General features: G+C 52.3%; 7 protein-coding genes across 7 annotated transcripts; 5 read left to right on the top strand and 2 right to left on the bottom strand.

The window, feature by feature from the left end:
• Positions 1 to 41: 41 nt before the first annotated feature.
• An08g08100 (uncharacterized protein) lies at positions 42 to 1235 on the top strand (the record flags this gene model as incomplete). Its single annotated transcript, XM_001392888.3, has 3 exons — positions 42 to 454; positions 513 to 789; positions 852 to 1235. Coding segments are annotated over 3 exons (1074 nt in total), but the record flags the coding sequence as incomplete, so codon positions are not given.
• Positions 1236 to 1785: 550 nt separating this feature from the next.
• An08g08090 (uncharacterized protein) lies at positions 1786 to 2891 on the top strand (the record flags this gene model as incomplete). The annotated part of the gene is made up of 5 exons (XM_001392887.3): positions 1786 to 2016; positions 2078 to 2155; positions 2225 to 2271; positions 2331 to 2514; positions 2580 to 2891. The coding sequence occupies 5 exons, from the start codon at positions 1786 to 1788 to the stop codon at positions 2889 to 2891; spliced, it is 852 nt and encodes a 283-aa protein (XP_001392924.3).
• A 322-nt stretch (positions 2892 to 3213) lies between these two features.
• On the top strand, positions 3214 to 5396 carry An08g08080 (uncharacterized protein; the record flags this gene model as incomplete). Its single annotated transcript, XM_001392886.3, has 4 exons — positions 3214 to 3317; positions 3387 to 3597; positions 3656 to 3849; positions 3908 to 5396. The coding sequence occupies 4 exons, from the start codon at positions 3214 to 3216 to the stop codon at positions 5394 to 5396; spliced, it is 1998 nt and encodes a 665-aa protein (XP_001392923.1).
• Positions 5397 to 5564: 168 nt separating this feature from the next.
• An08g08070 (uncharacterized protein) lies at positions 5565 to 7410 on the top strand (the record flags this gene model as incomplete). The annotated part of the gene is made up of 2 exons (XM_059749217.1): positions 5565 to 7116; positions 7268 to 7410. The coding sequence occupies 2 exons, from the start codon at positions 5565 to 5567 to the stop codon at positions 7408 to 7410; spliced, it is 1695 nt and encodes a 564-aa protein (XP_059604149.1).
• Positions 7411 to 7771: 361 nt separating this feature from the next.
• On the bottom strand, positions 7772 to 9380 carry An08g08060 (uncharacterized protein; the record flags this gene model as incomplete). Its single annotated transcript, XM_001392884.3, has 2 exons — positions 7772 to 9037; positions 9093 to 9380. The coding sequence occupies 2 exons, from the start codon at positions 9378 to 9380 to the stop codon at positions 7772 to 7774; spliced, it is 1554 nt and encodes a 517-aa protein (XP_001392921.1).
• Positions 9381 to 9688: 308 nt separating this feature from the next.
• An08g08050 (uncharacterized protein) lies at positions 9689 to 11140 on the bottom strand (the record flags this gene model as incomplete). Its single annotated transcript, XM_059749216.1, has 7 exons — positions 9689 to 9922; positions 10050 to 10139; positions 10256 to 10330; positions 10457 to 10524; positions 10569 to 10749; positions 10834 to 10920; positions 11021 to 11140. 7 exons carry the CDS (start codon positions 11138 to 11140, stop codon positions 9689 to 9691), a joined length of 855 nt encoding a protein of 284 aa, XP_059604148.1.
• Positions 11141 to 11175: 35 nt separating this feature from the next.
• An08g08040 (uncharacterized protein) lies at positions 11176 to 13448 on the top strand (the record flags this gene model as incomplete). Its single annotated transcript, XM_001392882.3, has 5 exons — positions 11176 to 11475; positions 11525 to 12733; positions 13075 to 13194; positions 13271 to 13311; positions 13391 to 13448. The coding sequence occupies 5 exons, from the start codon at positions 11176 to 11178 to the stop codon at positions 13446 to 13448; spliced, it is 1728 nt and encodes a 575-aa protein (XP_001392919.3).
• Positions 13449 to 13452: the final 4 nt, after the last annotated feature.

Raw genomic sequence — 13452 nt, 5'->3', positions numbered from 1 at the left:
GGGGGGGGGTATTGGGGGACTGTGCTAATCAGGATATAGATCCTCGGGCTTGGAGAAGGCTGGCCGATCTTTCGACGACAGTGTTTACGCTCAGTCATAATGCGCCTGAGGAGAAACGTATTCCGTTCTTCTTGCTTGAACTCCGCAAGCGACTAGTTGCCGGGGCTTACAGTATTGACAAGCAGCTGGCAACCTTCTTGGGAAGGCCTCCTCAGATCAGCTGGCGCTACTACGATGTGCAGTTTCCTCTAGATTTGAGTTACGAAGAGATACTGGCGGAGCCAAAGGTCCGCGAGGCTGCCATCAGCCTACTTGACAAGACTGGCTGGAACACCCAGGGTATTGTGGGACAGGCTGCGTGGATGCGCATCGCCCTTCTTATTGGATCTACGAGAGAGCAGATCCTAGAGCTGTCTCTGAGCCGACGTATTGAGGATTTGCCGCGCAAAGTCCAGTAAGTGTGCCGCAACAGGTATTTGAGGACTGCGGATCGGAGCTAATGTGCATTATAGGGAGGTTTCGCAGCAATCTCATAAGACATGGAACGACCTGCCTGGCTTCCTCCGCTGGCGCCCGAGTGATCCGGACACCAACGATAGCAGCGTTCTCGTTCCATTGTATCTTAATTTCCTCTACAATGACTTCCTCCTCTACCGCGTTCTCGTGCGCCGGGCACAAAGCGGATCCGAGGGCTTGGTCAGTGTGTCACAAAACATTCTCAGCACGATCCTGGAGCTTATCGGCAAGGAGATCGGCTCGAGAACAGGAACTTACAATGTTGGATATAATGTGCGTGCTGTCACCCCTTCGCTTCCTGCACTTCCTGCACTTTCGTACTTACCTATCTTTAGGCTGCGTCTTTCGGTGTCCCAGCAGCCGGCGTCTTAGCAATCGAGCTGCTCTGCCAAGCCGAATCCCAGTCCCAGCTTCCCGCCAGCGTCTTCCGGCGATCGGAAGTCATCCAAAAACTGACTGTCTTCGCTTCGCACCTGCAGTATGTTGTCCGCCCGCACGATGGCATGTATGAGGTCTGTCAGCGCGCGCGAAGGGTCATCTCGAGTATCCTGGATCGCATCCTATCGGTCAATCCTCCCGCACTGCCGGCTACTCTGCCGCCCGATGTTCTGGCAACCAACTGGTTGAACGGAGAGATTGTTGTTCTGGACGATGGAATCGATCTTTTCCGCTGGATTGACAGCGCGTCTGACACCTCGCGAAGAGGTTCCTGGGCTTGATCAGCGCGCGCTGTATGGTATGATGATTTATGACTGCCCCATGATGAGTAGAAGTATTCTTGTTGGATACTTACAGAGTATGATGACTGATGAAATACCCCCTTGCTTCGATAAAAGCATACGATGTCTATGTTTTTCTTGCTCTATGTCTCTTTGATCGTGGCATGCTTTTTTTTTTTTTACGTGGCTACCTCTTCGCGCACCAGGCTCTCGCCGGCTTGTGAGTTGATCTATCCCCATGCGTTCCTTCTGGATCTACATGTGTTTACTTAATGCTTTAATCGATACCGTTCAATTTCACTCGTTTCGTTACCTGACAACCACACGGTGATGGAAAGTCAAGGGACCAGTAAGCAGACGATAAGCCACCACAAGCGGGGGAACCAATCAATCCTTCCATGATAAGCCAGCCACCTGTTCACAAGGATGCTATTCTCATCATATATCATCTGGCAACCCCTCAAGATTGCACTTATTAGTTGCTCCCTTGCCACCCACTATCATCTAACTACCCTGGCCTTTTAAACCCGTCCGACTAACCAACCCCCCAATGATCCCTATCCCAGACACCCACCAATACAAGGGAACCTGCCATTGCGGCCTATCTCAATTTGAACTACATCTTTCCCACCCTTTAAAAACAGTGCATGCATGTCGTTGCACCCTCTGTGCCAAGAAGGGGTACCTGTGGCTTTTCCCTGCTGAAAAAGAATTTCAAGTTACACGGGGGGCTGGGGAGTTGGTTTGCTACTCTGGTGATGGGATTCATGGAGAGCATATGGTAAGTAGCGATGCGAGGTTCCGGTGGTGTTTAAACAATGTTAAACTGTGTCTTACTGTAGTTCTGCCCGACTTGTGGAACGGGAATATTGGTTCGTGGACATGAGATGCCGTCCGGGGAGGTTGGATTAGGGGTTAATGTGAGTGGTTTGACGTGTGCTCCGGGGGAGGCTATCAATTGTCTGACTGACTGACTGGTATGGATGAAGGCGCGGGCGTTGTTGGGGGTAAATCCGTTCAAGTTGAGAGTTGAGAGGTGAGCTCGCTCTCAAACATACAGATGCCTTGGGGACTATACCAGACTCAACTTTTTAGCTATACTCCGCACAATACATCGCACGGTAGTTTTCCTACAGAACCCACCCACATCGACACTGAAACCCCATCTGAGAAGATCTACACCGGCAGCTGCCACTGCAGCGCAGTCCGTCTCTCCATCCAAACCAAGCCACTACTGGAGATCGAAGTGAAGGAGGATAATTGCAGTATTTGCCAGCGGGTATATATCACCTACCTTTCATCTCAATCATTCTTATTATGAGTCCTCACTAACTTGTATCTCAGAACGCAAACATCTGCATATATCCCCACCGATCACAGGTTACTCTCCACGGCGAAGAGAGCTTGACTGAGTACTGCTTTGGACGGGGCTTCACCGGACACCAATTCTGCAACATATGCGGTGTGCAAGTGGGTATGAAGTTGCATGGACCGCCGCAGTCGGTGGTGGACAGTCTTCCGCCGGAGAAGCAGGAGATTGTCAAGGAGAAGTTGGCTATTGTGCCGATACGAGTGGCGGTTTTGGATGGGGTTGAGTGGGCGGAATTGAAGGTGGAGAGAACGGACGAAGGGACGGAGGGGTATTTTGTTGGCTGATGAGGAAATAGTGGCGAATACTGTGTATAGATTGTATGGAGCTATATGATAGTAATCATGCTGTGAGATTGGTCACAATGTTGTTGTTCAGGCACTCCGCACGGGCATGCCGTCGATCCGATCGGCATTCTCCTAATGGGCGGTGCCTGATTGGACTTGGACCCGTGACGTCCCTTGCCTGGATGGATGCCCCTCAACACTCGCCCCTCATCCTCCCTCTTTGTTTCTCTTGCCTTCTTTCCTCCCATTTACACACTCTATCGCTCTGTCCGTCGTTATTTCTATTGTTACTATACTCGTCATTATTATCATCACTCAAGGAATGCCCTCTGTCCCTACCGACGGTCTGTCCGTCACCCATCCTTCCTCCAGGACCGGTCCGCCGCACCTCCGTCTGATCCACTACAATGACGTCTACCACGTGGAGTATGCTCCCCAATCCCTACACAATAGCTTCCTACACACCTCTTTAGCAAAAATCTGACAATTCTTCAGAGAAGGATCCGCAGAACCAGTCGGCGGCGTAGCCCGATTCCAATCCGTCGTCAACTACTACCGCAACGACCCCTCCTTTTCCGAACAACCAAACGTCTTGACCTTCTTCTCCGGCGATGCCTACAACCCCAGTCTCGAAAGCACTGTCACAAAAGGGCGGCACATGGTGCCATTCCTGAATAAAGCAGGGACGGATGTAGCCTGTGTTGGTGTATGTTAGGAATACAACCCGTGCTGCACTGGAGAAAAGCTGACATGGTTATCCGCAGAACCACGATCTCGATTTCGGTGTCGCTCAGTTTCGCCATCTACGTACACAGTGTCGGTTTCCGTGGCTATTGGCTAATGTTCTGGATCTTGATCTGGGAAAGGATGTGCCGATTGCGAACTGCGAGAAGACATTGATGTTGACCTCGTCTAACGGGATCAAGGTGGGTGTGATTGGTTTGGGTGAGAGAGAATGGTATGTTTGATTGCCTGGTTTATGGTATACATGGGGTAGATAGACTAATTTTGAGCAGGCTTGGAACGATCAATGCCCTTCCTCCGAACCTCGTTTACAAATCGGCGTACAAGACGGCGCTGGAGCTAGTCCCGCGTCTGCGTGAACAAGGCGCCGAATTGATTGTGGCGGTCACCCACCAACGCGAACCGAACGACTACAAGCTGGCTCAGAAGCTCCCGCCGGGTATGATTGATATAATCCTGGGTGGCCATGATCATTTTTATGCACATGCGGTGATCAATGGTACTCATGTACTTCGGTCGGGCACGGACTTCAAGCAATTGAGCTACATCGAGGCTTGGCGCAAGGAGGACGGTGAAGGATGGGACTTCAGTATCGTGCGCCGGGATATCGTTCGGTCGATTCCAGAGGATCCTACAACGACGGCCATGGTGGATCGCTTGACGTCTAGCTTGGCGGCGAAACTGGAGAAGCCGATTGGGTACACTACGGTCGCACTTGATGGCCGCTTCTCGACTGTGCGTCAGAAGGAGTCCAATCTTGGGAACTTTGCATGCGACCTCATGCGGTTTTACTACGGGGCTGATTGTGCGATAATGGCTGGCGGGACTATACGTGGTGATCAGATTTACCCGCCAGGGATCTTGCGACTAAAGGACATCCTCAACTGTTTCCCATTCGAAGATCCGGTCGTACTGTTGCGCATCAAGGGCCGTGCGCTCTTCGATGCCCTGGAGAATGGAGTGAGCCAGCTTCCGGCGCTCGAAGGACGGTTTACCCAGGTGTCGAACATTGCTTTTAGCTACAACCCCTCGGCCCCTTCGGGCTCCCGCATCAACTGGGCCCAGGTCGGTGGGGAGCCGATTGACTTCGATGGGCAGTACACTTTGGCAACCCGCGGATACATGGCCCGTGGAAAGGACGGGTTTGCGTCTCTACTGGTGCAGTCAGAGGGCGGCGAAGTCGAAGAGATCGTAGATGAAGAGAGTGGCATCCTGATCAGCACGCTACTCCGCCAGTATTTCCTGAGTTTGCGAGTGTTGGGTCGATGGCGTCGCTGGGGTCCCAGCATGACCCGACACTGGAGCAACGTGCATGATAGCCTCCATTGCAATGGATGGCTGAAACCGCCGTCCCGCCAGCCGTCTCCAGAATCAAACAAGGTGCCATACCGACCCCCTCTGTCGCGGTCGAAGAACTACTATTATGGTCGGTTTCCCGAGATCGTAGAAACCGAGGAGACTGGGAGTCGAGGTGTGGGCCTGAACGGGGAGGACGAGTCGATGGACTCGGACTCCGATACCGACCCCGACATTCTTACCTCTCCTCGTCCGACTACGAACTATGTTACTCTGCCGGCGCGGTCAGCTACCGAGGAGGAACGCCGCCTGCGTCTGGCGCGCAAGGCGGTGCGAACGTGGATGCACCGGACGGGCCTGCAGCCATCACCCATTAATGACGCGGATGAAGTTGGAGAATTCACGCCGACATGGACACCGGGTATCTCGCCGCGCTTGGAGCAGCGGATTGTGATAGAAAATTAAGGAAATGGAGGAGGTTGGTGATCCATCATACCATCCCCTGGCTATGATATCATCCCCGCACCAGGCAACCGCCAAACTGGCCCCAGCTTATCCGGATCTCCGCACGTTCAACTCGAGTCCCGCGATTCATCCCTCCTACCCTTCCATTCCACTTCCCTCCTCTTCACCATGGCTACCCACGCCGATCGCATCACTCCTCTCTGCGCCCAAATCGCCCGCTTTCACGAAACCTGCACTCCCTTCCGCATATACCATGGAAGCACCAACTCCACCCGCAATGCCAGCCTCACCCCTACCAATACCATCAGTACTGCCCACCTGACGAACGTCCTCTCCGTTGATCATGCTGCCAAAACCGTTCAGGTAGAGCCCAATGTCCCAATGGATGCTCTACTGAATGCCACACTTGCCCATAACTTGGTCCCGCTAGTCGTCATGGAGTTTCCCGGCATCACCGCAGGCGGCGGATTCTCCGGCACCTCCGGCGAGAGCAGTTCGTTCCGACATGGCTTCTTCGATGCCACAGTGACTCGCATTGAGATAATCCTTGGTAATGGGGAGATTCGTATGGCCTCCCGCACCGAAAATGCGGAATTGTTCAATGCCGCAGCTTCCGCGTTCGGTACCATGGGCGTGATCACCATGCTGAAGATCCAATGTCGTGACGCCAAGCCGTTTGTCGAACTGTCCTATATTCCGGCTCGTAGCATCAGTGATGCGAGGCAGATATTCAATGAGAAGACCCAGGACCCTGATGTTGATTACCTGGACGGGATAGTCTTCGCCAAGGACCATGTAGTGGTATGCGCAGGGCGACTGAGCGATGGTTCCCCCTCCACAGACGACAAGACACAAAATTACAAGATTCAACACTTCACCCGTCCCCACGATCCCTGGTTCTATCTTCATGCTCAACGCTCGGGGCGTATACCGCCCCCATCATCAGCCCCCGTAGAACCAACGACCGAGCTCGTACCCCTTCCTGACTATCTCTTCCGCTACGACCGCGGTGCCTTTTGGACCGGCCGCTACGCCTATAAATACTTCATAACACCCTTCAACCGCATCACCCGCTACCTGCTTGACTACTTCATGCACACGCGCGTCATGTACCACGCCCTGCACGCCAGTGGCCACTCCAATCAATACATCATTCAAGACGTAGCTGTTCCATACTCCTCCGCAGACACCTTCGTCACGTGGCTCGACGAGCCAAATAACTTCGGCGCATATCCCATCTGGCTCTGTCCACTCAAAGTCACTGACAAGACAAGCACAAGTAACCCCCAAATCCTCGGCCGAGGCAAACCCTCCCTTCCCTCTCCCCCATCAGCAGAGAAGGGAGAAGATGAATATCTTCTCAACTTCGGCCTCTGGGCGCCCTCCCCCTACCGCGGCGCCCAATTCATTGCCCAAAACCGGCGTCTCGAGCACAAAGTCCGCGATTTGGGCGGCAAGAAGTGGCTGTACGCATGCGCGTATTACACGGAAGACGAGTTCTGGGATATATACGATAAGAAGCGGTATGATGCCCTCCGGGAGAAGTATCATGCGGGCTACCTGAAGAATCTGTATGAGAAGGTCCGGGTGGATTTGCACCCATCTATCACGGAGAAAGAAAGGCAAGCAGAGATGGGATGGGGCCAGTGGGCGGGGAATGTGCTGTGGAATGTGTGGCCGGTGAGTGGGTTGTATGGGGTTTATCGGGCGTGGTGGGGAGGTGAGTATCTGTTGAAGAAGGGGAAGTAGGTATAGGTATAGGTATAGAGGTAGGTGGATGTGAATTGTTTGGGCTTAGTTGGAGTATAGACATTTTTGAAATATATCCGAAGATATAGAGGAATATATGAAATAAGACTTATGAACTGCAGGTGGTTTTACTGTACTACCGGGAGTTGTTGCTAGAGTAGTACTACTACTAATCGAGTTAAGCATTGTGAATAGTTTCACGGGCGTTTTCGACGTTGCACATGTGGATCTACTACTAGCAGGTCAGCCTCCATCAGCACTTTAGCTGACTGACTTGGCCATATAGTATAGATATATATGCCACTGGCTGTTACTGCAGATATCATGCATGCGTAGTACAACTAAGGTAAATCCGTCTTCTAGGCTGATGCTTTTTATGCTACTTAGTGGATTTAAAAATCTTCATTTTTTTATATTCAATGCACTATTGCTGCATGAAAGTCATCATAGATCACATAGCTAGTAGTAAATAAGCAATCATTGTCGTCATCATCATCAGGGACATGGTACATCCACTATCCTCAACACCATATCCAAATGATATATTTCCATCAGTTGGTTAAGGTCCAAACCACCTTTTCATCCACTCAATCTCTAACACGAAGTCCACCCCAATTGTTCATAGCCTAATGCTGTCGTCTCAACTCCTTCCGGAAATTCTCCTCCTGCTTGACCACCTCCAACGGCAGCGTCCACCCGACCCCAAACAAGACAAAGGGGGCCCACTTCCACCGGAATGGATTGACCAGGATACAAAACACAAACCAATACAACAGCTCAGTGTACGTAAAAAAATCGAACGCGCCAACAGGCGACAGCCTTTTCATGAACCGGGTGAAGTCGATCCAGGTCCTCATGCGGCCTTCGGTCGGACGGGATAGCGGGTCTGTCAGGAACATCAACAGAAATCGGGTGTAGATGCCAATGTGCATGTTTCCGACGGTGCCGATGGCGTTGACGTAGGTGCTGTTGTTGGCGCAGATGCTGGGGTATTTGGGCGGGAAGACCTGGAGGTACCAGCTTGGAGGGGAGTAGGGTTCTTCGAAGGCGTCGTTGGGGAGGAAGGAGAGGGAAGGGCGCTTGAAGCCCGTAGCGAGGATGATTATGTCGCCGGGGACAAGGTCTTCGTGGCCGGGTCCGCCTTTGGGGACGCCATTGCCGCGGAAGTTGAAGCGCACGCCGTCCTCTTCGAGGGAGACGATGTCGCCGCGGAGCCAGCGGGCTTTGCCATCGCGGATTTGTTCGAAGAGTTCGGAGTTGGCCATGGGGGTTTGGGTGAAGAGGCCGCCCGAGGGGGCGATGTCGGAGAGGTCACGGTAGAAAAATTTACGGAGGAGGGATTCGGGGATCCAGGAGAGGGAGGTTTCCTGGCCGAGGATGTTCATGGCCAGGAGGGACTGGACGAAGACGTTTCGGGGAATAATCCATTTATCGGATCGGGAGAGGACGTCGATTTCAGCGGCCTTGGATTTCACAGCGAACTCGAGGGCCTCGATGGCGCTGGCACCGCCGCCAACGATGAGGACTCTTTTGCCTTCGACTTGTCTCCCGTCGAGTTCGGAGGAGTGGTATATTTCGCCCTTGAAGCGGTCCTGGTCTGGCATTGTAGGCATTTTCGGATCACCGCACACGCCAACGGATGCGATGATGCCGTCGAAGCGGCCGTACTTGTCTTCCTCGTTATTGATAATCCATCGGCCGTTCTTCGTTTGTTTGACGGAAGTCACTGGGGTATTGAATGTCGTGTGTTTTTGCAGGCCATACCGCTTCCAGAGGTCGACGATCTGTTCTTTGATCTCTGCTTGGGTGGGATAGGCTGTGTCGTACTGCACTGACGGGTGGAAACGGTACATGATGCTGTGGATCTGCAGGGAGGAAGTAGAGTTCACTCGCTATGTGCAATTAGTAAGGGCATCAAAGTGAGGGTTTCTTATGGCCGTAGCTTACACTCCAGATACCTCCGAGTCCCTTGTCTTTCGATCTGGCTTCGAAGATTTCCACATCGAAGCCATGGCCTACACAATGGGCGGCTGCAGATACTCCAGTCAGACCAGCTCCAATTACAGCGACGCGCTTTTTCGGAACGCCATTGGCAACCGAGGAAGGCTTTGGCGGATTAGGTGCAAAGATCCAGTTGAGGAGATTCTGAAAGAGCATGTAGCATATGGTGAAAGACTGGAGGAGGGGGTTGCGGATAAATGCCGACAGGGAGAAGACGGACTCTGATTCCGCCATGATGGCGATTCGCTTAGCGAGTGAAGTGTGTGTAAAGATACTGTAGTCAATGGATATAGGTCACTGTCAGAAATAAAAGAATGGGACGTTTAGGGTAGAAGAACAGGAACGGGGAGGGGTGCTTTTCTAGGGCAGCGGAAACCGGACGGAAGCGATAATGATGATGATGGCAATGACGTAGAGGGTGGATCGAAGCATGTGAAGGCGGGCCACAGCCAATTTCCATGTTTCATTCATCACGGCCCTGGATGCCCTGCATTGGAGGTTTTCCCCAGCCAGTCGATGATAATCACGTTCTCTGTCCTTGATCATTGCTTGGTTATACGAGCGCGCTCATCAATGGGTCGCATGAGTCCAACAGGGTATCCGACTTGATTCAAGCCCGCCGGCATCCGCGTAGGGAGGACGATCACACCTCTTGTGTTTTTTACCCTCAGATCGAGACCGATTAGATTTCTTTTATTGTTAAAGGCATAGATAATGTCTGGGCTCCGAGCAGCATGGATCCAGCCACCATGTATAAAGTCATATGTCGCTCTGCGCTGCCGTGCCCTGCCAGTCCATTTGGATGTTTCCGAGCCGCAGCTTCAACCAGTCGGATAAAATCATGCGTAACACCATTCTCAAGTTCCTGTGCGACATACATGAGCTATGGCACTAAATTCCGACGTCTGGCGCCTTAATAAGCTCCTGCGAACGTAGTCCTTCTATGCTTGTTGCAATGCCTACGCGTTCTTGATCGCGGTCGCATAGAAGTGTCTGAGCGACTCAGGAATCTTTGTATGTTCAGTAATTACTCCCTTGGGGTAAATCTCAGTCCTAATCTCGTTCTATAGTCCAGTAAGTGATTGAAAGCAGGTAAGTGGTAGATTCACTCGAAGCCTAACGGTGCTGGCGCCGAACGGAGTAATCTGCTCATCCATAGCAATAGCTTGTGTTAAGAGGGGATTCTGAACATTTATTGATACGTGATAGATTATAATACCCCAATGGGCATTGCTGCAAGCCGTAGAAGTCGATTATCTCTCTAGCATCCGAGCATGAAGTTGACGAGAGAAGAGAGAAGAGAGAATGACCCCAACAGGCACAGGCGCAGGCACGGGAATTGCCCGATTCGGCCTAGCGGGCGGTGGGAGCTCCCAGACTTCGGCTTCAAATGATTTCCATGATTAAACCCTTTTCTCCAACAATCTTCCACCCATTCAATCCCCTCATCTGTCTCGCTTAACGCGCCAGACGTCCCCCCTGTTACTCCTACAGGACTCGGTACGCCTTCAGCATCACACCATGTGCGCCAATCGTTGATCGCTCCGCCCGACTCCCCGCAATCCGTGACGGACAGCCTTCGATAGCTACCATCCCTCCATACCTCCACCAAACATGGCTACGCCGACTCTGGACCGTTTCTTCGCCAGCATCGCTGACCTGGTCAAGGCTCGAGATGGGCGCCAACTTCAAGACTATCTGCAGCTCGAGCCTCCCTTGCCCGATATTTATCGACAAATGGTGGAGGAATTGCGGCAACATTATCCGACCGGTCCTAAAGAGACAGAGCTAATGCGACGATGCGAAACCCTCGTTCCTAAAACCAAAGGCGCCCCATGGACCGCTTTTCCTACCTTTATGAAGCTATACTTTACCTTTCTACGCGATGTCAACTTGGACAACCTGCTCGAAACATACGATCTCCTCAAAGGACTATTGAAGTAGGTATTATACAACTCGTTGCTGGCATAATTGCTGACCCGCAACTGTGCCATTCAGCCAATGTGTACTGGCATTAGGTGACAGCCAAATGGGAGTTATAGTCCTCCCCACCGTCTTGTACCTCTCGAAAGTCCTTGCAAAGCTGGCCATGGGCCTCGATCGACGTCCTGACTTAATCGCCCACCTGCTGCGACTCGAAGGCCGGTCGAACCAGGAAGAAGCTACGGAAAAAGTGACGCTGGTGGAGAAATCTGCAAATGTCGTTCGAGAGGCATTCATTAAGTGCCTAACGGACAGAAGTGGCACGCCAGGTATCCACGGAAAGCCCGAAGGGAAGAGGATAGGGATCTATTTGATGGCAAACCTTTGCCTGAAACTGCTTTTCCAAGTATGACTGGATATTCTTCTAGTGCGATCAATGGACTAACATAGGCCAGTGCGGCAAACTCCGAAACGCAGAGCAAATGTTTGCGAGTATCAGCGCACAATCCCCTCCTCTGAAACATTTCCCAGCTTCGCAGCGCGTCACCTATTTATACTACCTCGGACGTTATCTGTTCTCCAACAACCTCTTTTATCCCGCCCAGATCGCCCTGCAAGCTTCTTACGATCAATGCCACCGCCAGGCGACGAATCAAAAACGAGTCATCCTGACCTACCTCATCCCTTGTAACATCATACTAGGGCGCTTCCCCTCATTACAGTTATTGCAACGTCCTGAGGCCGAAGGGCTAGTAGACAAATTCGTTCCGATTTGTCGGTTAATTGCTCGGGGCGATTATATTGCGTTTCGCGAGCACCTTGCAATCGGCTCCCCCGAAACAGAATGGTTCGCTCGGAAAGGCATCCTTCTTGCCCTACGCAATCGGTGCGAGATTCTTGTTTGGCGGTCACTTGCACGAAAGGTCTTCATCCATGCCGGTTTCCACGGCGATCCTTCACTTGGCCCTTCTCAACGTGGACCGCCACCGTACCTCTATCTGAACAAGCTGGACACCGCGGTCCGGTGGATTCAATCTCAGCATGCCCATTCGGGCCAAAGCTCAATTGGAATCTTCGCCTCCAAGCCCGAGCCGGATTCCCAGGCGGGCCAAAATCAGGTTGGGTCCCAGATCGTACACAAAGCTACAGATCGGGATTTCGAGGGGCTCAGCGAGCTGGACGCACAAGAGGCGGTCGCAAGCCCAGGGCTTATTGAGAAATACGGAGACTATTTGGCACCGGACGGATATTTCGATGCGCAAGGACAGTGGCAGCTAAACCCACCGGGCAGACTTGTTGATGGCCAGCCCCCTGTCGATTACCAGCAATATGAGCTTGACCCGTACGCGAGTCCAGCCGACAGCGAGCAAGACTCGGGCAAACCTACTCTTATGATGCGCGAGCTCGAGTCCATCCTGGCCTCCCTCCTCACACAGGGTCTGATGCGTGGATTCCTGACTCATAAGAATCCTCGTCTGGCGATCCCTGGCGCGCGTCTCCGTGGTGCCGTGCCGACTGGCTTTCCCAATGTCTGGCAGACAATCCTAGCTCGGGAACAAGAAGATGACAACGTTCCTGGATGGGTCCAGCCACCAGCGGTGGCAGCACCTCCGACAGCCGGAGGTGGACGCGTGGTCAATCTGTCCGGGGCGAGACCTGTCGGAGTACAGTGACGACATTAGCTATCCATGTGGAGGCACAACCCCATGAAGGATCTCTTGTAAATAGCAACGAATGCCATGACACGAACACAAAATAACTATGTGAATGAAAAGCCAACATCTGGTACCTGATGTGCCTTGGACGATAAATCATCCGCATCAAGTCACTCGGGCCGACTGATCGGTCAAAAACTCTACTTTGGAGAATGATCGACCGCCAATCTCGGGGTCGGGCCCGAGATCTCGGTCATAACTCAAGAGCCGAGGATTAAACGCCGACACTCCCGGCTTTTGTGGATATCTGCCTCAAATTGATGATTCTGGACTCCGAGCATGTGGAGCAGGGTCTCTCGGCCGTGAGCTCGCAGTCCTTAATTGGCATGGCGGCGGGTGTGACAGACTTCTGCACGATTCTTGAAGAATTCCAGAACAGGTGGCGAGCGCTTATCCACGAAATGACCGGGGTAAATTCAAGATAAGCTTATTTGGGCATGCAGAACTAGTATAAGTACAGTCCACGGCTTCTGGTCCATCTCACAGCTGTCCAAGCAGTTTCCGGGAAACCTCATACCGGACGCAACGTGATACTATGGTCCGATAGAAAATGGTATAACACTATGGCTCGGTCCGAATCAAACAGGCATAGCAATATCACAACAGGCTTAAATCCCCGCTAGATGACGACACCACCCTCGGTGCAAACAGTCTCCCCTGGTAGAATC

This window comes from Aspergillus niger, assembly GCF_000002855.4.
Source record: "Aspergillus niger supercontig An08".
In the NCBI taxonomy this organism is placed as follows: domain Eukaryota; kingdom Fungi; phylum Ascomycota; class Eurotiomycetes; order Eurotiales; family Aspergillaceae; genus Aspergillus; species Aspergillus niger.
Note: the sequence above shows the minus strand (reverse complement) of the source record. Positions and strands in the feature narration are given on the sequence as shown.